Below are 27,901 nucleotides of genomic sequence, written 5' to 3'. Positions count from 1 at the left end.
GAAGAAATTTAAAGAATATTTAGCTAAATATTGTAATATAAGATAAAGAGAAAATTCTTGGAAGTAATAAATAGGCTTAGGGGTAGAATAAGAATATGTGTAAGTAAATATTAAGGATGAGAATATTAATAAAGGAGATGAGGTTAGTAAAGGAAAGGAGTTAATATTATTAGAAATATGAATTTGGAGAACAGGTGATATAATGAAATTCAGTTAGAGAGGATTTGAGGAAGTCGGTTATCAATGTATTAAAATTATGGATGTGAAGTAATAATTCTCTTTTCTGTTCTTTCTTTCTTTCTTGTATGTTTTGATATGTTTTGTAACTTTTTCTTTCTTTCTGTGATAATTGTGAAAATCAAAAAAAAAAAATTGATTAAAAGAGAGAAAGCGTGAAGGAAGTGGCTGCCAGTCAGTGGCGTAGTGTGGGTTGTCAGCACCCGGGGCAAGGCAAGTAATTTGCGCCCCCTAACCCCTAACCTGCCGCCGCTGCCAGCTTCTTCTTGCTGGTGCCTGGTCTGGTCTGGTGTGGTTCTCTCCCGCGCTCAGCACTGCGCTGGGCGGCCGCTGCACTGTCCCTCCCCCAGATAGTCCCTCGCTCTCTCTCCGCACCGCACGCCTGGCACCCACCCCCTCCACAGTGGGCGGCGACACAGCGGCTCGGATCGGATTCGCACAGCCAGCACTGTAGTGAGAGAGAGTGAGTGAGCCAGGTAGGGGCAGAGAGCTGCGAGTGCGAGCGCCCCCCCAGATGTTGCGCCCAGTGCGGCTGGCCCCCCCTGCACCCCCCACGCTACGCCACTGCTGCCAGTGTCAAAAAGCTGCCAAGATCTCAGCGAAAGGCCAGTGGACAGTGGATCTACACACACACCCCGCCCTCAGAGTGTGGTACTTACCTTTCGGGGGGGAGAAGAGCCTCTTGGGGGAGCCGCCACGGGCCCTGAAGGCAGGGCTGGGGGCGCGGCCCCCATGGCCGATGCCCATTGTGCGCCGGAGGGCCGAGTGGAGGCGGCCCAGCTTGAACTCCACGTCGCGCTTCAGGCCCTCCACGCGAGCGAGCTCCGCTTCCAGGCCGTGGACCCGTCCTTCGGAGGCGCTCAGCCGCAGGCTCAGCTCAGCCCCCTCGGCCTGCGCCTTCTCCAGCTTGATCTCCAGGTTGCGGCCGTTGTCCACCAGCTTCTTCTCGTTGCCGCGGGCCTCCTCCAGGCTCCCCAGAAGGCTCCTCTCCCGCAGGCGGAACTCGCCCTCCAAGTCCACGATCTTCCTCTGCAGGTTGAGGAGCTGGCGAGGAGGGAAGAAGAGGCACAGGCTGGGCAAGCATATCAACCGCCCCAGACTCTGTGTTCACCATCAGAGGCCCTTCTTTGTGTGCCTCCTCCAGGTGAGGTCTGGAAGGTGGCAACGCGAGGCGGGGCCTTTTCTGCAGTGGCTCCCCGTTTGTGGAATGCTCTCCCAGCACCTTCATTACATATATTCAGGCGCCTGGAGAAACCAGGCCTTTGGCGGATTAATATCCTACAGCCTTTTAAATATGTCTGTGGGACGGTTGGGTTATTGTTTTGTTGTCTTGGTTTAATTATTTACTGGTGTATTTTATTCTGTGAACTGCCTTGAGATCTTTGGATGAGGGGCGCGGTATATAAATTTAATAAATAAAATAAAATAAGTCTGCTGGGGGCCACATACAAGAAGTGGGCCGAGTCAGAGGCAAAGAAGTGCTCCCAGCTTCAGTTTTCACCAGAGGAACCTCAGGGTAAAACTGTTAGTCTTGTGCAGGTCTACTCAGAAGTAATCTCCTAAATAAGCGCGACAAGCAACTAAGGGGGAAGGATGCAGTCCATCCCCCCTTAGTCAGTGGTAGGGCTGACAGAATGAGCCAATAATTTTATAAGTGGCGTGCCCTTGTTTCTCAGTTTGATCCTTTTACATGGTTGGGTCTGTTTTGTGGTCTTTTATGTCATTACTTTTTACCGATTATAGTTTAGTAATTATTTACTGTAATCGTTAAGTGCAAACTGCTTAGTTATTACTTGCTGATATTTAATTTTACTGTTTACTATGCTATTCTAAGTGATCACTGGATATTGCTTTGTTCCGTGTGAGTTGCTTTTTTAAAGTTATGTTTTTATTGTGACTTTTTTGAATTGGATCAGATAGCTATTAGGAGTGTGATCTGTGCTATTCTGTTGTTTCTTCGGCTCGAAATCCGCCTTGTGTATAGTAATACAGAAAGGCGGGATACAAATAAAAAAAACGAAACGAAATGAAGTGCACATGACAGGTCAGAAATGGAGTTTTCAGCCAAGGGCACCCTGAAGGCTGGGCTCAGGTCAATCGCACTCTGCCGTGGGAATTCGCCATATACAGTGGTGTCTCGCAAGACGAAAAGAATCCGTTCTGTGATTCTCTTCGTCTAGCGGTTTTTTCGTCTTGCGAAGCAAGCCCATTGACGGATTAGCGGATTAGCGCTATTAGCGGCTTTTAGCGGCTTATCAGCTTATCGGATCAGCTGATAAGCGGCTTAGCGGCTTAGAAAAAGGGGGGGAGGAAAAAACCCCCGCATGAACTCGCAAGACATTTTCGTCTTGCGAAGCAAGCCCATAGGAAATTCGTTTTGCGAAGCACCTCCAAAACGGAAAACTCTTTCGTCTAGCGAGTTTTCTGTCTTGCGAGGCATTCGTCTTGCGGGGCACCACTGTATCAAGGTCCCAGGAAGCAGCGCCCACCCCAAAAGAGCTTGAGGGGATTTCCTGGCTGCCCAGGACAATGCCCAGTAGCAAAAGATTTGCAGGCCAGGCCCTCACCTCCTTCCGGGTCGACTCCCGTGTGGCTTCACTCTCCACGATCTTCTGCTTGAGGCTGAAAGACTCCCTCCTGCTCTCCTCGTCCCGCTGCTCATCCAGGGCCACCCGGGCCTGGAGCTCAGCCACCTCTTGGCTCTTCTTGGTGTTTTCGCTGTCAAGCATCTTGACCTGTGCAAAGGGCGACAAAGGGAGGGATCCTGGTTCTTGCAAGCTGAGAAAGAGCGAAAGGGGTGGACCCGGAGGTGGATGGGCCCTTGTCTTTTCAGAGGGGCAGAAGGAGGTTCGAGAGGGAAGGAGGATGTGGCGCTGCAGCAGGCTGCCGCCATTCGCGGCTCATTTCGGCCTGTGGAAAACAGGTCCTGCAGGCTCCTGAACAGTTTCCAAAGCCTGCCAAACCTATCAGAGCCAAAGGCGGAACAAGCTTCCGAAACATCTTCCACAGCGCTCTTGGAAGCTAGCTGTCTCCAACCAGATAAACAGAGAGAAGGTGAGTGGAGGGAGGGAGAGAGATTCAGAAACAAAAACAAAAAAGGCATGCAGGTGGCGCTGTGGGTTAAACCACAGAGCCTAGGGCTTGCCAATCAGAAGGTCAGCGGTTCGAATCCCCGCCATGGGGTAAGCTCCCATTGCTTGGTCCCAGCTCCTGCCAACCTAGCAGTTCAAAAGCACGTCAAAGTGCAAGTAGATAAATAGGTACCGCTCCGGCAGGAAGGTAAACAGCGTTTCTGTGCGCTGCTCTGGTTCGCCAGAAGCAGCTTAGTCATGCTGGCCACATGACCCGGAAGCTGTATGCCGGCCCCCTCGGCCAATAAAGCGAGATGAGCGCCGCAACCCCAGAGTCGGTCACGACTGGACCTAATGGTCAGGGGTCCCTTTATCTTTTAAGGCTGGGTGAATTCTGGTTTTCAACACTGATATTTTCTGCTCTTGTGAGAGACCTGAGGCGGCAGAGTTAAAGGGACTGCAGGGATCAAGAGAAGCATTGGTGGTTTTCCCCACATTGCGGTTTTTGCATAGCACACACACACACACATCATGATTTGCAATATATTGCCAGGCCAAAAATTAGGAAACCGATACCACTATGTGGACTTCAAACCAGTTTCAGATGATATATCACCCAGCCCTAGCAGCGACATGAAAACGTGAGAAAGAGAACTGGGGAAGAGAAGAGAGAACGCGTCAAGGAGGAGGGAGCAAGAAATAGGGGGGTGATGGAGCCCCACAGTGAATGACCAGGAACCCCCACATTCAGGCACTACATCTAACAAGATGGCTGTCTAATTCTTTTGTTCTAATTACCCATGTACTATCAAACTTCCAATCCAACCAGAAAACCTATGAAATTGATTCTGAGAGACATGCTCATTATAGACTATGCACCAGGGATCCCATTTAACACCAGAACAGAAACGAAAACCATCAGCTGAGCCCATTGATCAACTTCAAACTTCTGAGCAGCAGCCCAAGGATGGCAGCCAAGGCAGCAAAACTCTCTGAGAGACGAGACAATTGCCAGTTTCCTTCTCACTGAGCTCACTGCCCAACTGGATAAGCCGAGACGAGATCTAAGGCAAGATCTAACCTTAAGAGTTAAAAGCACCTTTGACCCCAATCGAGAAAAGACTTGACATGGCAGAAACCCCGGTCTCTGATGTCCCAAAGACTGCAAATGAAGCTCTAAACTCAGGAACCAGACAGATGGGGGAAATCAATAAACGAGGAGCCAAAACTAGAAAGAGAAAGCTTTGTCTGAAGCAAGCAAGCAATAATTCTCTCCAATGTGAGAGGCCTACCAGAATCTCTGGAAGACCAAGATTTACTTCTGTAATGAGTATGGGTTGCTCGTGCGTAAGTTGCCGCCTCTCCTGGCTATGTTAAACGTTTCTGTCTGGACAGCCCTTCACTTTGTGGCTGCCTCAGTCGCTAGCAGAATCCGTCAGTGGGCGGTTCTTAAATCTTTTCCAACATAAAAGTTGTTTGACGCCAAGTCTCCTCCTACTCTCCCTGCGCGGAAGTCTTCTGCACAGGGAGGGCGTGGGTAGCGGAGGACCCGTGCTCTCCCCGCTGGTGTCCGGTGAAGAGTCCTGGAGCCCTCTCGCCGATTCCCCCATCAGCCCCTCTATATCCATGGTGTTGCGCTGATTTGCTTCCCCATCTGCTGAGCTGCCTCTCTCCCTGCTGGGCCCTTCTCCAGCATCATTTGAGAGCCTTCCCTCCACCTCTAGCTCCGATGTCAGTTCCCTGACAATTTCCTTTTATGATTTCCTGGTTTAATCATATGTTCCCTAATCTTAAGCTTAATGCCTCTGATCCAGGGTTAGCCGACAGAACAGGCCAGCACTTCCAAACTGTCAACAGCAGGTCCAGAGTCATTATTTTCGAACTTCCCTGCTTTTCTACTAAGGAGACCATTTTAAAAGAACTTTCTATACTTGACGGTCTGGAATGGGAGGGCCAAAATACACCTATTATGCAGGATTTGTGTCTGGCAACCTTAAATCACAGGCGTGCCTTTAAAACCTATACAGAAAAATGCTGGAATGCACTATAGACGGGGCTACCCATTCAACCCGACAGTGCCGCTGGAAGGGGTACAATGTGAAGCATCAACCCGCAAGGAGGCAAGACAACTCATGAGCGTGCTAAAACTGTCTGTACTGAACAACCTCGAAGCATGATTCAGACCCATCAACAATGTTCTACGTTGGCAGGAGCTGCAAGATTGCCCCAAAACATCTCAAAAGCGCTGCTTTCAGTGCACTGAAACCCACCATGTCCCAGGAATCGGAAGAGGGTATGTATGGGCAATCTATCTGGAAGATATTTGCATTTTGAGGAGATAGTGCTCTAACATGGTTATCATTCCTCTTCCTGTTTGTTCCCCCCTCTAAGCTCTTTGATGGCTGAAAAACAGCCTTTAATTTCCTAGTCCTAATCTGTTGGAAGGACGTGGGTGGCGCTGTGGTCTAAACCACAGAGCTTAGGACTTGCCGATCAGAAGGGTGGCGGTTCGAATCCCCGTGACAGGGTGAGCTCCCGTTGCTTGGTCCCTGCTCCTGCCAACCTAGCAGTTCGAAAGCACGTCAAAGTGGAAGTAGATAAATAGGTACCGCTCCAGCGGGAAGGTAAACGGCGTTTCCATGCGCTGCTCTGGTTTCGCCAGAAGCAGCTTAGTCAAGCTGGCCACATGACCCGGAAAAACTGTCTGCGGACAAATGCCAGCTCCCTCAGCCAATAAAGCGAGATGAGTGCCGCAACTCCAGAGTTATTCACGATTGGACCTAACTGTCAGGGGTCCTTTACCTTTACCTTTTTAATCTGTTGGAAGGTAGTGATATTGCTGAGTACAGTGGTACCTCGGGTTACTGATGCTTCAGGTTACAGACGCTTCAGGTTACAGACTCCGCTAACCCAGAAATAGTACCTCGGGTTAAGAACTTTGCTTCAGGATGAGAACAGAAATTGCGCAGCGGCAGCGGGAGGCCCCATTAGCTAAAGTGGTACCTCAGGTTAAGAACAGTTTCAGGTTAAGAATGGACCTCCAGAACGAATTAAGGTACCACTGTACCTTCTTTTGATGTTGGACATTGTTTGAAGAAAGTGAGGCATTGGAAGAGGTGGCTAATGAATAATCTGTTCGTAGCTGGTAGCACATAAGCAGTCAGGCAAACCACACAGGTTAGCTATCTATAAATCAGATGGTGTTGGGCCAAGTTCTGAGAAGCTCCTGCACAGACTGATCGATCACAGGGCCGTGCAAACTAAGGCTACCTGAGGGAGTCGTTTCTCTGCTTCTTGAGGGCTTCCAAATGGCATATCGAAGTGCTTGCCTGGTAATGTATACAATGCTTGCTGTTTAGAATAAAATCTTTAACCTTCTCACTCACTTATGTTTGTATTGCCTCTGAATCTCATTTTAAAAGAGCCGCCTTGCATTTGGCAAGACATACCGTATTTTTCGCTCCATAAGACACACTTTTTTCCTCCTAGAAAGTAAGGGGAAATGTCTGTGCGTCTTATGGAGCGAATGTGTGGTCGATCGCTGGCTCCTTTTCTGGCCTCACCCCCTTGCCCAGGCCTCCATTGTTGAATGTTCTGCAGACGGAGGCTGTTTGTTTCCCCAGCAACATGGGACTGGCTGATTAGATTATCTGTCTGGAAACTGTAGAAATGGCTCCCTTTGAAGTAAGCTCAACAACTTTGAGCTGATCCTCAAGAAAGGGGGGCTTTCCCCCTTTCCTCCTCTAAAAACTAGGTGCGTCTTATGGTCAGGTGTGTCTTATGGAGCAAAAAAGACGGTAAACTGGCCAGAGCAGTAGTCCACAGAATACCTAGTCTCGCCTTTGCATCAATTAACTGTGCACCTGCTGTCTCTTCCCACCCAGTGGAAAGGGAGGCTGAGTTGTGGCTCCCACTTCCCTGGCAGCCCCTCCCCTCTCCTGTGCCAGGCCTTACCTGCCGCCGCAGCTCCTGCAGTTCCCGGCGGGCCTCCAGCCGCGAACGCTCCACATCCTGGAGGCTGCTGCGGAGGTCGGCTGCCTCCTTGCCCACAGCTGCCCGGGCCTCCTCCAAGATGGCGACTTTCTGCTCCTTCTCCTCGTTGGCCCGCTTCAAACTGGAGGCAAGCAGAGAGGAGGGGTGTTTGGACGCCAGCGACGTGGTCCTTCCGGCCCCCAGGGGAAGAGGCCCAGGAATCAACCACCAAGATGGAGCCAAGCTGTGAAGCTATCACATGTTTCCTCCGTCCACTCCGTGGAACTGACTTTGCCATTATGCCCCTTTTACAGACAAAGAACCGAGGCCAAGAGACACCATGTGGGGTGGAGGAAGAGATTAAATCTGTGGCAGAGGTGGGATTTAGGCAGTCAAATCCTGCCCCCCCTCCATTCTCCCCTTCCCTGGAGCAGAAGGCAGCAGGGCAGTGGCGTAGCGTGGGTTGTCAGCACCCGGGGCAAGGCAAGTAATTTGCGCCCCCTAACCCGTGGATTTTAGCACTCGGGGTAGGGGTAGGGGCAGAGAGCTGCGAGTGTGAGCGCGCGCCCCCAGATGTTGCGCCCGGTGCGGCCGGCACCCCCTGCACCCCCCACGCTACGCCACTGCAGCAGGGTCCTCTCTCTCCCCACCTGACGCGCTCACTCTCGGCCCTCTTCACAGCAACGCGCAGCTCCCCATTGGACCTCTGCAGGGCCTCCTTCTCCTTGGCCTCATCGCTCAGGCTCCTCCGCAGGTCCACGGCCTCCTTGCGCTGAGCCTCCAGGGCCTCGTGGGCCTCCCGCGACTTGCGGTGCGCCTCCAGCAGCTCCCGGCGGGTCTGGTCCCTCGCGTCCTCCACCATCTGCACCTGCATCTTCAGCTCCTCCACCTGGCCAGGAAGAGGATGGAGCAAAGAGCCAGAGTTGGGCTCCTGCCAGGAATTCTGAGGCTGTCTGAAGTGGGAAGGCAGGAGTGTGGGGAGCTGCCTTGTGCAGGGTTAGACCCTCAGCCTGTCCACCTCTGCTGTGATGGGCAGCGGCAGGTGCTCTCCTGGGTTCAGGCAAGGGCTTGAACCCGGGGCCTTCTGCATGCAGTGCAAAGCAGCTGCTCCACTGAAGATGTAACAGACCTCCTGCAGAATAATGGTGGGATAACCAGCCTCACATAACCAGCATGCTTAAGTCTAATTAATGCATGAAGGGGTTAATGCCATAGAATAAGCTGTCTTGCCGGGCTTAGCAATGTCCATTGCCCTCACCTTGGGAGGAAATAGGTAATTTGGTCTTCCCCAGACTATCAGAGCAGCTCAGGTGGTGGTGCTATTGTCACCTCCCTCCCTCCCATCGCCTCCCTCCCTCCCATCGCCCCCTCACCTCGCGGAAGGCCGACTCTCGCTGCTTCATCAGATCCCTGGCCTGTTCGTGGAGGACCTTCACTTCCCGTTCGTGGCCCATAATGGCCTCCTCAAACTGGGCACGCAGGCCCCGCAGCTCCGAGTTCAAGGCGTTGATGGTGCTCTGCAACAAGGCGAAGAAATGGAGCTCTCTGGCCTAGAAGACGCGCCCCCCACCCCTCAGCAGCCAGGCACCATTTTGTCTTGGTAACGGAGATAGGGAATCATAGAATCATAGAGTTGGAAGAGACCACAAGGGCCATCGAGTCCAAACCCCTGCCAAGCAGGAAACACCATCAGAGCACTCCTGACATATGGTTGTCAAGCCTCTGCTTAAAGACCTCCAAAGTAGGAGACTCCACCACACTCCTTGGCAGCAAATTCCACTGTCGAACAGCTCTTACTGTCAGGAAGTTCTTCCTAATGTTTAGGTGGAATCTTCTTTCTTGTAGTTTGGATCCATCGCTCCGTGTCCGCTTCTCTGGAGCAGCAGAAAACAACCTTTCTCCCTCCTCTGTGTGACATCCTTTTATATATTTGAACATGGCTATCATATCACCCCTTCACCTCCTCTTCTCCAGGCTAAACATGCCCAGCTCCCTTAGCCGTTCCTCATAAGGCAGCGTTTCCAGGCCTTTGACCATTTTGGTTGCCCTCCTCTGGACACGTTCCAGTTTGTCAGTGTCCTTCTTGAACTGTGGTGCCCAGAACTGGACACAGTACTCCAGGAGAGGTCTGACCAGAGCAGAATACAGTGGCACTATTACTTCCCTTGATCTAGATGCTATACTCCTATTGATGCAGCCCAGAATTGCATTGGCTTTTTTAGCTGCCGCGTTACACTGTTGGCTCATGTCAAGTTTGTGGTCAACCAAGACTCCTAGATCCTTTTCACATGTACTGCTCTCAAGCCAGGTGTCACCCATCTTGTATTTGTGCCTCTCATTTTTTTTTGCCCAAGTGCAATACTTTACATTTCTCCCACAGGGAGAAAATACAGTGCAATACTTTACATTTCTCCCACAGGGAGAAAATACAGAAAAGGCCATGGAGGAAGAGGCCTGAACAAAGCTCCACAGAGCTTCTGCTTTTGGCGTATCCTTGCATAACGCTCCATATGCTACCAGCCAGGGTGGGCTTGCATGCGGTGCTATTTTTCTAGAAAAGGAGGTGCCGGAACTCACCATGAACACCTCCCTCGTTCTCTTATAATGGCAATGGCACCCAACTAAGTTCCGGCTTTAAGAAAGAAAAAGCACTGCTTGTATGCAACACAGGATGAAGCACCAGGCAAAGGGTGCGACCTCCTGAGAAACTCAGATCATGCTTAGAACAATAAAGGAAAAGATGGAGCAAGTTTCTAGCCCTCAGTGTCGAAAGCAAGTTGGAAACATCCGCTTCCACATCTGCTGTCGAAAAGGGAGAGGCAAAATAAAGTTTCCAGCAGCACAGGGCGCTGCAGAGCTCCTTGCTCCAGGAAAAAGTTGTGTATGGGGTGGGGGGGGAGAATGAGGGGGTTCAGAAAAAAACCAAAAGTACAATTCGAGCCTGCCCCATTCACCTAAGCTGAGCCAGGTTGCAGCAGCTGGCCCTTCGTGGTGCAAATATTGCCCGCCTGCTTCCACACACATTTGTTCTCCATCAGACAGCCCCCCCCCCCGACCCTGACTCTGCCACCGCCTACCCGCTCTTGCTCCTGTAGACTCTGAGCGTCTCGCTTGTGCCTCTCCGCCTCCAGGCTGACGCTGGCCAGGCTCTGTTGCGCCCCTGAAAGCTTCTCCAGGAGAATGGCCTTCTCCGACTCCTTGAGAGACAGCGCCTGGGGGCAAGGGGGCGAGGGAGTCAGTAGTGGCCTCTGGAGCAGCAGGGAGACCCACTGGGGAGCCACATCTCCACTCTTGTAGCCCTCCTGCGCACAGAGGGAGGCTCAACGCCACAACTGCCACATTGGCGGAACAGTGAATTGTGCAAATTTGACGCCTCGGTGGTCTCTGGAGCTCGGTGGGCTGTTTCTCTTTCTCCACCCCAAAGCCTTGGGCTATGGCCAGTGAGGAGAGGCACCAGGCGACGTTCCTCTGTGGCAAGATTGGGTGTCCTGCTTTGGGGAATTTACAGTGTGTGGGGAGTCTTGCAGAGCTGGCAGTGGACTGGGGCCTTGCACCCAGTGGCATAGCATGGGATGCCAGGGCCCGGGGCCATGCAGAGCGGGGTTGTGGAGTAAACAGATGGAGCGTGCATGCATATTCAACTGCCTAAAAGAAGAATTGTTCCATTGCCTGGTGAGGTCGCTTCCTGCTTCGCACGGAGGAGCCATGTGATGGAAGCGTACAACTTCAATACAGCGGCACCGGGTGTTGAAATTTTGCACCCCTAAGAATTTTGCACCCGGGGCAGCCTCCTCCGTGGGCCCCCCATGCTACGCCACTGCTTGCACCTCCTTCCTTCCTCCCTGCCCCGTCCCCCAGACTTTCACCTGCTGCTTCTCATTCTCAGCCAGAAGGAGTCCCTCGTCCCGCTCCTGCTGGAGGCTGGTGATCTCCTCGCTCAGCTCCTCCTTCTCCGCCTCGTGGCGGGCCAGGATCTCCTCGCGCTCTTGGCTCAGCCGCTGCAGCATCTCCTCGCGCTCTGCTTCCAGCTCCAGGCGCAGCGCCTCCTGCCAGGCCGACAGGGTGAAGAAGCTCAGGAGTGGACCCTCCCCTCCCCATGTGGACAAGGAGATGGGGGCCCCCAGCACCCATAGCAAGGCCTCCGCCACAGCCAAGTTTCAACGGCTAAACGCCTCTCCTGGTATGCCCCACGGAGAGCCTCAAGGTCCATATATAGCAACACCCTAGAGGGCCCTAAGGAAGTTAGATTAGCCTCAACCAGAGCCAGGGCCTTCTCAACACTGGCTCCGGCCTGGTGGAACGCTCTGTCTCATGAGACCAGGGCCCTGAGGGATCTGATCTCTTTCCACAGGGCCTGTAAGACAGAGCTGTTCCGCCTGGCCTTTGGCTTGGAGCCAATTTGATTCCCTACACCTCTTTCTTTTTTCCTTTCTCCTCCTGTGATGAGGCTGCATTTTAATATTTTAATTATTTCAATATTTTAATATTGTATTTTAATCTTGTTTTTAAGTTGCATTCATTCAACTTGTTTTTATTATTGCTTGTTAGCCGCCCTGAGCCTGGTCTTGGCTGGGGAGGGCAGGGTCTAAATAAAATTTATTACCGCATTTTTCGCCCCATAGGATGCACTTTTCCCCCTCCAAAATTGAAAGGGGAAATCTGTGTGCGTCCTATGGGGCAAATGCAGGCTTTTGCTGAAGCTTGGAGAGCGAGAGGGGTCGGTGCGCACCGACCCCTCTCGCTCTCCAGGCTTCAGGAAGACATCCGCAGCCTAGGCAGCCCTGTGGGAGTTCCCGCAGGGCTGTCTAGGCTGCGGATAGCAGTGTGCTTCCCGGAGCGCCGGGCGCGCTGAAAGCAGAGCGCCTGGCGCTTCAGGAACACATCCGCAGTGTAGGGAGCCCTGCGGGAGTTCCCGCAGGGCTCCCCACACTGCAGATAGCAGCCTGCCGCCCGGCGCGCAGGGCGCCCTGAAGCAGAGCGCCCCTCGCGCCGGGCAGACATCCCCATGCTGCAGATAGCAGGCTGCCGCCCGGCCCGCAAGACACCCTGAAGCAAAGCGTCCCTCGCGCCAGGCAGACATCGGCCAGCCCCACAAGCTCGGGGGACAGCAGGGAGGCACCGCGCCGCCATCCCGCTGTTCCCCAACCTGGTTTTGGGGGAGAAATAAAGGAAAACATTTTTTTCCTTTATTTTCCCCCCAAAAAACTAGGTGCGTCCTACGGGACGAAAAATACGGTATTATTATTATTATTATTAAAAAGAATCACTCCTTGTCAATCAACCGAAAGCTCTCATACCAGGCGAGTGAGTGCTTGGCCCAAGATTGATTCCAGGGCGATATCTGGGTTTTCGACATCGCGAAATATTTCCAGGTTTAAAAATTACGAAACCAGTATCACGATATGGACTTCAAACCAGTTTTGGACAATATATTGACATATCGGCCCGCCCTACCCTTCAGTATTATTATTATTATTATTATTATTATTATTATTATTATTATTATTAGAATTTATATACCACCCTATACCTGGAGGTCTCAGGGCGGTTCACAAAAAAGGATCACAGTATATAAAATAAAAATAAAAACAATAACCCAATAACAAAAAGACCCACATTTTAAAAGGGTATAGGATGTTGATTAGGTCAACCAAAGGCCTGGTTAAAAAGGAACGTTTTTGCCTGGTGCCTAAAGGTGTGTAATGAAGGCGCCAGGCGAACCTCCCTGGGGAGAGAATTCTACAGACGGGGAGCCACTGCAGAGAAGGCCCTGTTCTCATGTTGCCACCCTCCAGAGACTTCTCAAGGAGGAGGCACACGAAGGAGGGACCAAAAGATAGGAAATGAAAACCCGTAAGGTTAATGGAATTTCATTTTAACCAAACCAAAAAAAAAAACAACCTAAAAATTGAGGGAAGCAGGGAACATGTGACAGGCAAGCATGTTAACATGCTGGGGTGAAAGTTGAGCAGGAAAAAGAGGCTTCTCCCTCATAGTTGGGGGGTCACCCAATGAGGTGGGTGGGCAGGAGATTCAGGATATTTATTTATTTATTTATTTATTTATTTTATTTATATCCCACCCTCCCTGGCCAAGACCGGGCTCAGGGCGGCTAACATCAGGTATAAAAACAATTGATTAAAATACAACTTAGAAACAAGATTAAAATACTACTTAAAATGCAGCCTCATTTCAGTGGAAGCCCAGATCAAAAACTGTTTGGGGGGGGGGAGAGAAAAGAACTGTTTCAGGCAACACGGTGCCCCTGGCTTTTAAAAAGCGTCAGACAGATTCCTGGAGGGGAGGGATTGGGTCACCTGCCAACGACTGAGCAGCTGCACGTGCTTAACAGCTTAGGGACAGTGAGAGCCAGCAAAGAGCAAATGGCCTTCATGTCTGGGATCTGGCCGGCACCTTTGTATCCATTCCTGCGAGCCCCACCAACATCTGGGGCCTTCTGCAATCCAGGCTCCTCACTCCTCTGTAGTTCTGTCCCCCGAGGGCAGCGTGTTACCTGAGGAACAGAGCGGTCCTGGACCCAGCCCTCTGCACCTGACCGGGGGGGGGGCAGGGGCGGCACGTACTTTCTCCCTCTGGAGACGGTCCACGTCCTCCTCGTGATCCGCCTGCGCACTCCTCAAGGTGGCCTGGGTCTCCTGCTCCGTCTGAATGAGCTTCTGGACCACCAGGTCCTTGTCTCGCTCTAATCGGCTCACCTCGGCCTCCATCTCCTTGCGGGCGGCCGCCAGCTCCACTGGGGCAGGACAGACGGACAGAGGTCAAGACAGCAAAGGGGATAATAAATAATAATAATAATAATAATAATAATAATAATAATAATAATAATTTATTTATTTATACCCCGCCCATCTGGCTGGGTTTCCCCAGCCACTCTGGGCGGTTTCCAACAGAACACTAAAATACAATAACCTATTAAACATTAAAAGCTTCCCTAAACAGGGCTGCCTTCAGATGTCTTCTAAACGTCTGGTAGTTGTTTTTTGACATCTGGTGGGAGGGCGTTCCACAGGGAGGGCGCCACTACCGAGAAGGCCCACTGCCTGGTTCCCTATAACTTGGCTTCTCGTAGCGAGGGAACTGCCAGAAGGCCCTCGGCACTGGACCTCAGTGTCCGGGCAGAACGATGGGGGTGGAGACGCTCCTTCAGGTGTACTGGACCGAGGCCGTTTAGGGCTTTAAAGGTCAGCACCAACACTTTGAATTGTGCTCGGAAATGTACTGGGAGCCAGTGTAGGTCTTTCAAGACCAGTGTTATACAGTCTCGGTGGCCACTCCCAGTCACCAGTCTAGCTGCCGCATTCTGGATTAGTTGCAGTTTCCGGGTCACCTTCAAAGGTGCCCCACATAGAGTGCATTGCAGTAGTCCAAGCGGGAGATAACTAGAGCATGCACCACTCTGGCAAGACAGTCTGTGGGCATGGAGGGTCTCAGCCTGTGTACGAGATGGAGCTGATAAACAGCTGCCCTGGACACAGAATTAACCTGCGCCTCCATGGACAGCTGTGAGTCCAGAATGACTGGTCCTTCAGGGGTGCAGTAACCCCATTCAGGACCAGGGAGTCCTCCACACCCACCCATCTCCTGTCCCCCAAAAACCTCGGATGGAGCGAGGGGCGTTGACTGGGGGCAAGGACAGCCCAGCGGGCGCCACTGCATGCAAGGGGGCATGGCTAGGCTTGAAAGGGTGGCGGCTTAGCAGCCGAAAGCCCCGCCTCTGTTGGGAGAAAGCCCCGCCCCCTTCTAAAGAACAGGAAAGCAAGGAGGGTCCCAGGTGCATTCGAAGGGGGCAGGCGCACAGCTTAAAAGCAGGTACATCTGCCGGTGAAGTCGGATAATAAAAACCTCCACCTGCACTCCTACACCCGGTCACTGAAGGGAAAGAGACGGGGGTGGCACAAGAGGACCCAAAGGAAGACCTTCCTCCCAGGATACCTTGCAAGGCTTCCTTGGCATGGAGCAAGCCCTGCCTCTCGGCTTCCAGCTGCTCCTTCCGGGTCTCCAGCTGGGCGAGGTGCTGCTGGATCTCAAAGAGGGTCGTCTCCAAGGCGTCTTTTTCAGACCTGGGCAGAAGGGGAGAGGGGGAACGACAGAAGGACTGTATTATCATTCCCCCCCATCTTTTGTCGTTTTCGTCTTTGCTCATCAGCCATCTTGCACCTATTCTGCCTGGTAGGCTCCGTCTGCATCCTCTTTTGGGGCTTAGGCCAGAAATCCCGGCGGGGTCGGTGTGGAGACGTGTCTGTGTGCATCAAGGTGGAGATGCCAAGCTGAGAAAAGGAAAGCAGCTGAGCAGAAGATGCCTCTCTGCTGGGGCAAAGGCTCTGCCTCCCTGCAGCCCCCCCTGCCCCAGCCTGTTTGCAAACACTGTGTGAGGTGGCTACCATCTTCCAGCAACCTCAGGGGGGACAGAAGTGTTGGGATACTGCCAGGGAGACAAAGTCCATCATGGCCCCAAGCCGTCTGCCGGACGATCCATCGATCTCCCGTAGGCACGCAGTATCAGCAGTTAGTGACATGAGTTTCTAGAAAATATCTTGCCACATTCCAGAGCTCATGCACACTCTATCAGCAGATAATTCACAGCAAAAGTCGCACTCAGGAGAGCATTATTTACAAGTTTTATTCAGCGTTGATCAGAACAAAGAAAGACATGACTGCCTGCGTCAGTGTCTCCAGCACAGAGAGAGAAACGAAAGCAACAGAAAACATAAACTTCCTGTGAACAGGAAATACACAGACTCTGTGACTCACAGCCTGCTCCCTTTTAAGGTGGAACGGAAATATCCTAACAAGAAGAACCAGCCGGACAACTGTTGTGGTTCTGGACAGTTGAGAGTTAACACTCCCACGCAGTGTTCTTATTAACTGGGTGCACTGCCCATATAATCCGGGCATTTTCCTTTGATCAGTGGCCTGAGTTCTCTCTGGGCTGCAGTGTCTGAGAATGTGAGAGAGTTACCATATTTTTCGCTCTATAAGACGCACCTGACCACAAGACGCACCTAGTTTTTAGAGGGGGAATGCAAGAAAAAAAAATTCTTTAAATGGAGCGCTGAGCCTGTATGCATCCCAGGCTCTGCTCAGCGCTCCATTTCACGAGCCGCGTGGAGCATGTGTGCAGCGCTTGCACACACTTGTTCTAGCTTCTGGCTTAGTGGGCTTTTGCGGGAGGTGGTAGAAGGGACAGAGAGCGGCTAAGCCAGAAGCTAGAACAGCGAGAGGGAGCGCAGCGCAGCGATCCCTCTCGCTGTTCTGGCTTCTGGGATAGCTGCGCAGCCTGCATTCGCTCCATAAGACGCAGGCACATTTCCCCTTACTTTTTAGGAGGGGAAAAGTGCGTCTTATAGAGCGAAAAATGCGATAGTTTCATTTTGTTAGCGGCAGAACGCTGCAAGCATGCAGCTTGATTCTGTAGGTTTTCTTTTGTTTCTGTATGCTTCTAAATAAACAGTTGATAGAATAGGGCTGAGTTATTGAAGACACCACATTGACACAGACAAAGCCATTTTATGCTGCGTATAAACTCTGCTAACGTCCGACAACTGAGAAGAGAGCAGTGTGGGCGCCATAGAAGTGTCAGAGTGCTCGTAAACAGACTAATTGCAGTGCCGATGCAGCAGACCCTGTGGGTCAAAGGATTTACAACCCACAAACTTCACCAACAGCACGCTGCCCCTCCCTGCCAGCCCCATAACAAAGCCCCAGGCTAGGACGCAGGAGGGCTATGCTTTAAATCTCCACCCTTCCACGGAGCTCATTGGGCGACCTTGAGCTGGTCGCTGCAACTCTCAGCCTCATGGGGCTGTTGCAAAGAGGAAACGGGACAGTGAACTGTGTTTGAGCTCCTCGGAGGAATGGTGGGACGCAAATCGAAGAAATAAATCAGAATAAATAATAATAGGTGCTAAAGTGGGGGCACACACGCACATGAATTGATTTTAGAATGTATTTCAATTAATTGATTGTGATTTTATGTAAATTGTGTTATTTTTATTGTTGTTAGCTGCTCTGAGCCCAGCTTCAGCTGGGGAGGGCGGGATATAAATAAATTATTATTATTATTATTATTATTATTATTATTATTATTATTATTATACATACCTGAGGCCAGAGATCTCCTCTGCCAGGCCTCGGTTCTCTCGCTCCGAGGCTGCCAGCTGCACCACCAGGCTGGCTTTTTCCTTCATCAGCGACTCCTTCTCCTTGGCTGCCCGCAGAGATGCTTCGCTGTGGCGTTCTAGCTCCCTTCGCACCTGCCCCAGCTCCTCACCGGTGGCACTCCTGTGGCGGGAAAGCTGAGCGGGAGAGAAAGAGAGGGAGGGAAATGATGTATAGATGGTATATAACACCAGTACAGATAGCAAAAAGGTACAAAACCGGCTCAAATACTTGTTGGAAATGTAAAGAAAAAGAAGGGACCTTTTATCATATGTGGTGGGAGTGTAGAGAAGTTTAAAAAAAAGGGAAATGATATATAATGAATTGAAAAAAAATGTTTAAAATGATGTTTGTAAAAAAGAAAACCAGAAGCATTTTTGTTAGGGATTGTAGGACAAGACCTGCCAAGGAAAACAAAGAATTTATTCATGTATGCTACAACAGCGGCAAGAGTCTTGATAGCACAAGGATGGAAGAGTGAGGAAACCCTGACGAAAGAACAGTGGCAAGAGAGATTGATGAATCATGCAGAACTGGCCAAACTGACTTACAAGTTGCGAGACAAGGGTACCTGTGACTTTAAGGAGGAAGGGGAACTTTTTACAAAATATCTAAAAAGACAACAAAATGAACTGGACTCCTTGGCAGATTTTGAATAAACATACACAAATTTATTGGTTGATAACATGATGGATAGCTATGTAAGGATATGTCCAACTTTATAATATGCAGAGAAAATATGTGAAGAGAAATCAGGGAGAGGAGCTGAGGGAAGTCCTTGGTGGGGGGGGGGAAAGGAGGGGAAACATGTATGTGATTATAGGGTTTGATAATTTGTTATGTGGAACTTGATCGATAACAAATATTTAATTAAAAAAAAAAAGAAAGAGAGGGAGGGGGAAAAGGAAGGAGGGAAAGGGGAAGCGTAGACACTGCTTAGATGCCCCTTGGCTGTTATGGTCCCTCTCTGTTTCCCCAGCCCCTCCACCCAGCAGGGCTAAAGCAAGAGCCTGGTGTTTACGATGCCAACCTCAGCCCTGCAACAAAAACCATTCAGCCACTGCCAGCTCAGCAGATCCCAGATTTGGGTGCGAATATCAGAAAACTTTAGTGTAATGGCTATGAGTTACTCGTGCGTAAACTGGTGCCTCTCTAGGCTAATTTGCCTTGTTAAACCTTTCTGACTGCACAGCCCTTTCTCATCGCGGCTGCCTCAATCGCTGGCAGAATCCGCCAGTGGGCGTTTCTTGAACCTCTTCCAACATAAAAGTTGTTTGACACCCAGTCTCCGCCTCCTTTCACTGCGCGGGAGTCTTCTGCGCAGGGAGGGCGTGGGCAGCGGAGGACCTGGGCTCTCCTCACTGATGTCCAGTGAAGAGTCCTGGAGCCCTCTCTCCGATTCCCCCATCTGCCCCCCTCTATCCCTGGTGTTGCGCTGATTAGCTTCCCCCTCTACTGAGCTGTTTCTCCCCCTGCTGCTGGGTCCTTCGCCAGCATCATCTGGGAGCCTCCCCTTCGCCTCTCGCTCCGATGTCAGTTCCCTGACAATTAGCTTTGCAAGCTCTGTGTTATGAAGACCTGAGCGACACAGCTTCTGCAAAGCTCTGCTCCCGATATCTCAGTTGTGAGCTCTCTTGCAACTGAACATTACATTCTCATGAGCTGCCCTGAGATCATGTGATGGGTGGAATATAAGTATAGAAAATCACCACCATCATCAAAGTGGTGGAGGTCTGTGAGGAATGACCAGCAACTCAGACATCGCAATGATCAACTAGCTTGCACTAAGTAGCTGTGTCCTGTCTTGCAGGACAATCTGCTCTGAGCTTTAGAAAAGTGAATTGCAGACAGAGCAGCAGCAGGAGGATGACGAAGAAGAAGTTTGGATTTGATATCCTGCTTTCTCACTACCCGAAGGAGTCTCAAAGCGGCTAACATTCTCCTTTCCCTTCCTCCCCCACAACGAACACTCTATGAGGTGAGTGGGGCTGAGACTTCAGAGAAGTGTGACTAGCCCAAGGTCACCCAGCAGCTGCATGTGGAGGAGCGGGGAAGCGAGCCCGGTTCACCAGGTTACGAGACTACCGCTCTTGACTGTTATAAGAATTTTAAGGTCTCAAATATAGAATAAATATTCACAAACACACACATATCTAAGTATATGAACCAGGTGTCTGAAACAGTATAGGAGAGCAATCCTGAAGCCATTTTGACTCTCCCAGTGACCTCAAATATTCCTCTGCAGGAAGGGAGGCAAATGGGGAAAGCTTCCCCATTGTCTTTTTGCTTACAAATCCTGTCTTGAGGGCACAGTTGTGTATGAATAGGGTGAGCCTGTGACTTGGATTCAGGAACTAAAGTATTAACCAAAATAAAAAAATTCCTTCCAGTAGCACCTTAAAGACCAACTAAGTTAGTTCTTAGTATTAACCATCACAGAAGAATGGCTAGTGTACCCAGGTAATGCAATCAGCGACCATTATTAGGTATCCTGGCAGACAGGATTTCTGTTGTAGACCGCCTCCTTCTGCGATGTATGTATGATGTTTTTGGGTGGTGGTCTTGGGCTACAGGTTGGGCAATTTCAAAAGTCTATATAAGGGCTTGCACACCATTGTTCTGGGTTCCTCCTCCCTCCTGCGTATGGTGAGTGAGGACCCTGTTGCAACAGTTGGATAAAGATCAGGCTTACTAGCTGCTTTGCTTCTCAGTATACTCTGGTTATATACTGCCAGTGTGGTGTAGTGGTTAAGAACGATGGACTCGTAATCTGGGGAACCGGGTTTGATTCCCTGCTCCTCCACATGCAGCTGCTGGGTGACCTTGGGCCAGTCACACCTCTCTGAAGTCTCTCAACCCCACTCACCTCACAGAGTGTTTGTTGCGGGGGAGGAAGGGAAAGGAGAATGTTAGCCGCTTGGAGACCTCTTAAAGGGAGTGAAAGGCGGGATATCAAATCCAAACTCTTCTTCTTCTTCTCTGTTATTTCATCCTACCAATAGGCAACCCACTTAAGGATTCTATACAGGCTCTTGGATAAGGGAAAGGGAGCAGTTTTTTTTCTCCTAACAGGACAAAGGCTGCCTGCCAGTGCTGCCCCTCACCTGTCCCAGCTGCTCCTGGAGCTGCCCTCTCTCCTTTTGCAGGATCAGCACCTCCTGCTCCAGCGTCGCCCGGCTCTGCTCCACAGCCTGCAGGGAGTGGCCCAATCCGTGGCGCTCTGTGTCCAGGTCCAGCTTCTCCTGCTCCAGCCGCACCAACTCGTCCCGGATGGTGGCTTTCTCCTGCTCCACTTCCTGCTTCTTCCCCAAGAGAGAAGACTTCTCTTCTTCTAGCTGAGCCCAGAAGGATGGGGAGGGAGAAAGCGGGAGGATGGCAGTGAGGGTTACTCAGCACACAGGATGCTGAGCAGGGAGAAAGCTGTTCTGTCTTTCTCCCCCCCCCCAAAAAAAACCCCACACACGTATATACACAATAGGACACCTCTCACAGAAAGTTCTTTTGCCATCGTTGGCATGACTGTATACTTTGGAAAAGCCAAAAACACACACACACACGTTTATAATAGATTTAATTCACACAGAAATGGAAAATGTATGTGTGGAAAACGGCTAAATGTGCATTGCTGAAGGGTTGCTAACATTGGGTGTTTTCCAGCGTTGTTTTCTAAAGGACTCTGAGCTCCTTAATGAGGTAATGAATAACTGCTGATTGTTTTGGAGAATGAAACTTTAATCATGTGATAAAGGTATTGAGTTGCAAATTCGCCATCTTGAAAGCTTGGCGGATGTTCAAGTTTCTCTGAACTATGCATGCCAATGACTCTCCAAGAGCTGCATTAGCCTAAGGCAGGCATAGGCACACTCGGCCCTCCAGATGTTTTGGGACTACAATTCCCATCATCCCTGACCACTGCTCCTGTTAGCTAGGGATCATGGGAGTTGTAGTCCCAAAACATCTGGAGGGCCGAGTTTGCCTATGCCTGGCCTAAGGCCAACTGAGGCTGGGATGGGTTTTTTTGTTTGGATATTTGAAATCTTTTATTTCTAAGAAGACGCTGAGCCTGTGCCGGACAGAACAAGATAATGTAGGGATTTTTTGGGATGTATCTTTGATGCTTATGTTCTGTTTTTAAGGGAGTTCAGCAAGCAAAAGTTTGAATAATATTTTTATGCACCCAGACAATGATTTCTTCCAAAAGGGGTCAGTTCTTACGCTTCCAGTCACTTCAAACTGTGCAATATTAACACCTGCAACATTGGCTATCCCAAATAATTATGGGCAAAGTAGTGCTGGACCTCATGCCCAAGCCGGAAGGAGGTACCAAATTTTTCACACCATAAGACGCACCTAGTTTTAAGGAAAAGAAGAAAAAACATATTCTGCGCAGAGCCTGTAAGCGGCTCTTGTTTTTCTTACTTTAAAGCAAGCAAAGCGAGAGCCGCTTACGTGGCTTCTGTCCTGCTTTGCACAGCTCTCACTTTGAGTGCCCATCCCTCCTCCCGCCTCGCTGTAAAGCGAGGCCACACTGGAGCAAGAAGAGGAGGAGGAGACACTGGGACAGGTGCTTTGCTGGCTTTACAGCGAGGTGGGAGGAGGGACGTCCCTCCTCCCGCCTCGCTGTAATACCAGCAGAGCAAGAGCCGCTGACATGCTCTCTGCGGCTCTTGCTTTGAAGCAAGAAAAGCGAGAGCTGCACAGAGTGTGTCAGCGGTTCTTTCTCTGCTGGCTTTACTGCGAGCGACGGACGGGAGCCATGGCTCCGGCTGCAGAGGCATCCCTCAGTTCACGACTGCAGCGGCAGCCGAGGGATCCCTCTGCAGTCCAGTGCATTTGCTCCATAAGACGCACAGACATTTCACCTTACTTCTTAGGAGGGAAAAAATGCGTCTTATGGAGCAAAAAATATTGTACTTCCTGTGCAGGAACTGTTTTTCCTGCCTCTGCTCTGTCATGGACAAAGACCTCTGGACATTCTCCCACTCCATGACAAGCCCTACACTCTGACACCTCCTTCTGGCACAAATCCTTCAGATGTGGATGTTCTCGGTTTGCAGACAATACAAGACACACTTCCCTCTCTGCAGCCACTAGCCCTCCTCCCTCTTACCTGGATGATTATCCGGTTGAGCTCCATCTTATCCTGTGCCAGCCCCTCGTTGAGGGCACTCATCTTGGAGAGCGAGTCGCGCAGGGAGGACTCCTCCGACTTCAGGCGGCTCAAGGCCAGCTCCAGCTCAGCCCGGCTCGCCTCGGCCTGGGACAGGAAAAGAAAGGAGGTGCAAAAGAGCCTGTGACCCCAGGTGCCAAACCCAGGCCCCTGCAAGAAGCAAGAGCCATCCCACAAAGGCCTGGTGGCTCCGGTTCCATATGAACCTCCTTGGACCCTGAGATCATCTTCTGAGACCCTCCTTCGTGTGCCTCCTCCTAGAGAGGTCCGGAAGGTGGCAACACGAGAACGGGGCCTTCTCTGCAGTGGCTCCCCGTCTGTGGAATGCTCTCCCCAGGGAGGTTTGCCTGGTGCTTTCATTACACACCTTTAGGCGTTCCTTTTTAACCAGGCCTTTGGTTGATCTGATTGACACCCTATGCACTTTTAAAATGTGGCTCTTTTTTGGGGGGGAGGGTGTTATTGGGTTATTGTTCTAATTTTGATTTTATATATTGTGATCTTTTCTGTGAACCGCCCTGAGACCTCCAGGTATAGGGCGGTATATAGATTCAGTAAATAATAATAATAATAATAATAATAATAATAATAATAATAATAATAATAATTTTTTTTAAAAAAAATACACCTGCTTGCTGGGACTAGAGCAAAGCAAGCTGCCAAGACAGGCTGAAGGCTGCCTGTGGCCTAATCCTGCAGGACCCACCTCATGGTCTCAAGCAAGCATGATGGTGTGCGTGCTCTGGATCCCCAAACACAGGCATGAGGGCAGCCTTAGCCTCATTGATTGCACTTCTTGTTTTGGACGTACTAAAAGGCACCTGGGGGGGCTGCCAAATTTTATTTATTTATTTAATTTGTATACAGCCCTCTATACCTGCATGTCTCAGGGCCGTTACAACATAAAATCAGAATATACAAACGCAAAACACATAATAAAAAGAAAAGCAAAAGCATCCCAATAACACACACCCTGCAGCCTTCCCCTAACATTTTTTTTTGACAAGGTAATAATCCTAAATAAATAAGAATAAAAAAGTGGATGCACACCCCGAGACCATTCCATTGTAACTATCCAGCTTCCAAAACTTCAATGCCTCTTGCGATGGTTTGACCCCTTTCTGTTTTAACGGTACAAATTCTACAAACACCTTTCATATCTCCTTGAAATCATTTCTCCTGCATATTCCCCATCTTAACGGTAAAGGTACCCCTGACTATTAGGACCAGTCGTGACCAACTCTGGGGTTGCGGCGCTCATCTCGCTCTATTGGCCGAGGGAGCCGGCGTACAGCTTCCGGGTCATGTGGCCAGCATGACTAAGCCGCTTCTGGCGAACCAGAGCAGCGCACGGAAACGCCATTTACCTTCCTGCCGGAGTGGTACCTATTTATCTACTTGCACTTTGATGTGCTTTCGAACTGCTAGGTTGGCAGGAGCAGGGACCAAGCAACAGGAGCTCACCCCGTCGCGGGGATTCGAACCGCCAACCTTCTGATCGGCAAGTCCTAGGCTCTGCGGTTTAACCCACAGCACCACCCACGTCCCCATCTTACCTTAATGTTAATTCATCATTAGTAGCTATATCCCACACTTCTTTATGCTATCCTTCCATTTTATATTCTGCTTGCCCCTTCCACTTCCTAGCTATCATAATTCGTGCAGCTGTCAATAAATTTGTGAGCAAGTCCTTCCTAGCCAGCGAACCTTCCACCCCAGGCACCCCCAACCTTTGGCCCTCCAGATGGGCGAAAGATTTATACGATCTGAGGTGAAACCAGAGATGTTCTGGACTACAATTCCCATCATCCCTGACCACTGGTCCTGTTAGCTAGGGATCATGGGAGTTGTAGGCCAAAACATCTGGAGGGCCAAAGGTTGGGGGTGCCCGTTCTACCCCATCGTAAATTGATAATAATGCTACCTCTGGACCCCCCAACACATTTCAGAAGGGCATTGGGTCTCTCCCTCCCCAGCAGCTGCCTCCTTGCCTTGGACAGGGCTTCATCGCCCTCGGCCTTCTCATGCTGAGAGACCTCCTTCTCTAGAAGGGCTTTGCTCAGGGCTTCCTTCACCAGCACAAGCTCCTTCTTCAGGCCGGACTTCTTGGCTTCCAGTTGCTCCAGCTGCTTGCGACTAGGAGACAGAAGAGGGGAGAAATTGAAATTGAAATACTTTATTGTCACTTGTATACAGTGAGATTACACGAGCACCCCCCACTCAGCTCTCTTAGTCTTAATTTCCCTCGTTTACTGATGCACACCCACCAAACCCGAAAGTCAGTTGCCCTGTTGTTATCTTTTCATTCAGCAGCCTAACAGCCCACGGATAGAAGCTGTTCTTTACCCTGTTGGTGCGACTAATCGTGCTTCTATATCTTCTGCCCAAGGGCAGGAGATCAAGAAAGTGCCGGCCAGGGTGTGAATCACCCCTGAGAATTGTCCTCACTCTTCTGAGGCAACGTTCTTCCACTATTTCATCCAGCGGATTCACGGGACAGCCCATAATATCTTGTGCTGTATTCGCCACCCTCTGTAGACACTTCCTATCAGTTGATGTCAAACCAGCGTACCACACCGTGATGCAGTATGAAAGGACACTTTCTATTGTTGACCGGTAGAAGGAGATTATCAAATGTTGATTGACATCGTTCTTCCGCAATACTCCAAGGAGATGGAGTCTCTGTTGGGCTTTCTTAACCACCTGGGCTGTACTGATTTTCCAAGTAAGATCTTCTCTGAGATAAACTCCTAGGAATTTAAAGGAGGAGACTCTCTCCACACAGCCCTCCCCGATGTACAGCGGGGCTAGTTCTCCTCTCTTCCTCCGAAAGTCCAACACCATCTCCTTTGCCTTGCTGATATTAAGGTGCAAGTTGTTCCCTAGGCACCACATGATTCCTGGGCAGACAACATTCAACGTTTTTGCAGTGTCCGCTGCTTTTGACTTGGTGTTTTGAAGGAAGCTCCATACCTTCCCAGCATGCCTCTGTGCCACTGCAAGATGTCCCCCAACCCTAGTGCCAGAGAACTGGACCTGAGACCACATCAGCTTCAGTCCCTCTCGAAGAAAGGGGACACCCACCCCCAAGAAAAAAATCTCACCAATCTCCCACTTTACCTCCGCTCAATTTCCTTCCGAGCCCTTTCCTGGTCCTTTAAGAGGTCCTCTTTCTCCTCTTCCAGGCCATCACGCTGTCGCTGAAGGTCGATGTTAGCCAGCTGCACTTTCTCCTTTTCCAGGTGGAGGACCTCCAGCTTCTGCTGCAACACCTGAAGGTTCTTTTCCAGGTTCGTCTTCTCGCTGGAGAGGAGAAAGGAGGGGACACTACAGCACGGCGAGGACAGTAAGGGAGCAGAGGACAGCGCCCATTCCATCAACTTCCCACAACAGCCGTTGAGGCTGTTCCGTCCCAGTGCATTCACAACCATGACCATCTCTCTCTCTCTTGAGAAGAGGGGGAGTCCCATGGGCAAGTGGACAGACATCTGTTAAGGCCAATAAGTTTAAAATAACCAAAAAGAAAAAGAAAAGAAGGTAATATAAGGTTAGCCTAAATTTACTACCCATTGTGTGTTTTGGTTGTTCTGCACAATCTGTCGACTTGAAGGAACTGGAAACCAGGGTCCCAATAATCGTAGTATCCTTCTCTGCTGAACTGTGTTTATTGGTTACAGATAGGTAGCCGTGTTGGTCTGCCATAGTCAAAATAAAAAATTCCTTCCAGTAGCACCTTAAAGACCAATTAAGTTAGTTCTTGGTATGAGCTTTCGTGTGCATGCACACTTCTTCAGATATGTATCTGAAGAAGTGTGCATGCACACGAAAGCTCATACCAAGAACTAACTTAGTTGGTCTTTAAGGTGCTACTGGAAGGAATTTTTTATTGTGTTTATTGGTGCTTAGGTCATGTAATGTGTATGGGTTGCTCGTGCATAAGTTGCCACCTCTCCAGGCTTTGTTGCCTTGCTAAACCTTTCAGTCTGGGCAGCCCTTCACTTCAGGGTTGCCTCAGTCGCTAGCAGAATCTGTCAGTGGGCATTTCTTAAATCTTTTCCAACATAAAAGTTGTTTTGACACCTAGTCTCCTCCTACTCTCTCTGCGCGGAAGTCTTCTGCGCAGGGTGGACGTGGGTAGCGGAGGACCCGTGCTCTCCCCGCTGGTGTCCGGTGAAGAGTCCTGGAGCCCTCTCACCAATTCCCCCATCAGCCCCCCTTTATCGCTGGTGTTGCGCTGATTTGCTTCCCCATCTGCGGAGCTGCCTCTCTCCCTGCTGGGCCCTTCTCCAGCATCATTTGAGAGTCTTCCCTCCGCCTCTAGCTCCGATGTCAGTTCCCTGACAGGTCATTTTAGACATCAGGGAAGTTTTTAATGTGTGACATCTTAGTGTGTTTTTGGTCTTTTAAGTCAGATGGGCAGGGTATAAATTATTATTATTATTATTATTATTATTATTATTATTATTATTATTATTAGGAAAGGGATGTGAATTGGAAATAACTGGGAAAACAATGCAGCAAAAAGAGGCGGAGTAAAAGGTAAAGGGGCCCCGGACCATTAGGTCCAGTCGTGGCTCAACTGGGGTTGCGGCGCTCATCTCGCTTTATTGGCCGAGGGAGCCGGTGTACAGCTTCCGGGTCATGTGGCCAGCATGACTAAGCCGCTTCTGGCAAACCAGAGCAGCACACGGAAACGCCGTTTACCTTCCCACCAGAGTGGTACCTATTTATCTACTTGCACTTTGAGGGGCATTCGAACTGCTAGGTTGGCAGGAGCAGGGACCAAGCAACTCACCCCGTCGCGGGGATTCAAACCGCCGACCTTCTGATTGGCAAGTCCTAGGCTCTGTGGTTTAACCCACAGCGCCACCCGCGTCCCCCCAAGAGGCGGAGTACAAGAAGCCAATTTTTGGAAACGCTGGGGGCAGTAACTCTCCTTCAGGTATCCAGGGCCAAGGCCAAGTGAGGGACCCCCCGCTCCAACAGCACAGTGCTGAATTACTCCTCCAGACTGGAAAGAAGGCAGCCCAGAGCGCTGACTCACACAGAGACACACAAGCCACCTCTGGATCCAGGTTGTTCTGCCCCCCTCTGTGCAGAGGGGGCTTCAGTCTTTATATGCCAACATTCACACAAGCCCTTTCAGCGGAGGCTGCTGGGAAGGAGACACAGCCAGGGCAGGAACTCAGACAGAGAAGCGGTGGGGAAATTTCACAAAGGCATGCCTTGCCTTCCTGGTGCTCCTTGCTTCCTTCCAGAGGGCAATTCGAGG

The 27,901-nt window shown here is 50.5% G+C and overlaps 1 protein-coding gene across 2 annotated transcripts in view; it reads right to left on the bottom strand.

Annotated features, from left to right (window-relative positions):
- CROCC (ciliary rootlet coiled-coil, rootletin) overlaps positions 1–27,901 on the bottom strand; it is a 69,164-nt gene that overhangs the window by 11,726 nt on the left and 29,537 nt on the right. For both annotated transcript variants that reach the window (XM_083514564.1, XM_083514565.1), the window contains 14 exons: positions 25,750–25,932; positions 24,621–24,765; positions 22,570–22,716; positions 20,564–20,794; positions 17,403–17,596; positions 15,234–15,361; positions 13,865–14,034; positions 11,147–11,326; positions 10,358–10,492; positions 8,654–8,797; positions 7,931–8,169; positions 7,263–7,422; positions 2,805–2,972; positions 897–1,281 (listed from right to left, as the gene is read on the bottom strand). In XM_083514564.1, the coding sequence (XP_083370690.1) occupies positions 897–1,281; positions 2,805–2,972; positions 7,263–7,422; positions 7,931–8,169; positions 8,654–8,797; positions 10,358–10,492; positions 11,147–11,326; positions 13,865–14,034; positions 15,234–15,361; positions 17,403–17,596; positions 20,564–20,794; positions 22,570–22,716; positions 24,621–24,765; positions 25,750–25,932 (2,609 nt within the window). The remainder of the gene's footprint in view (positions 1–896; positions 1,282–2,804; positions 2,973–7,262; positions 7,423–7,930; positions 8,170–8,653; positions 8,798–10,357; positions 10,493–11,146; positions 11,327–13,864; positions 14,035–15,233; positions 15,362–17,402; positions 17,597–20,563; positions 20,795–22,569; positions 22,717–24,620; positions 24,766–25,749; positions 25,933–27,901) is intronic.

This window comes from Podarcis liolepis, assembly GCF_965112155.1.
Source record: "Podarcis liolepis genome assembly, chromosome: 7".
Taxonomy (NCBI): Eukaryota; Metazoa; Chordata; class Lepidosauria; order Squamata; family Lacertidae; genus Podarcis; species Podarcis liolepis.
The sequence above is the reverse complement of the archived record's forward strand: the minus strand, read 5'-3'. Positions and strand labels throughout refer to the sequence as shown.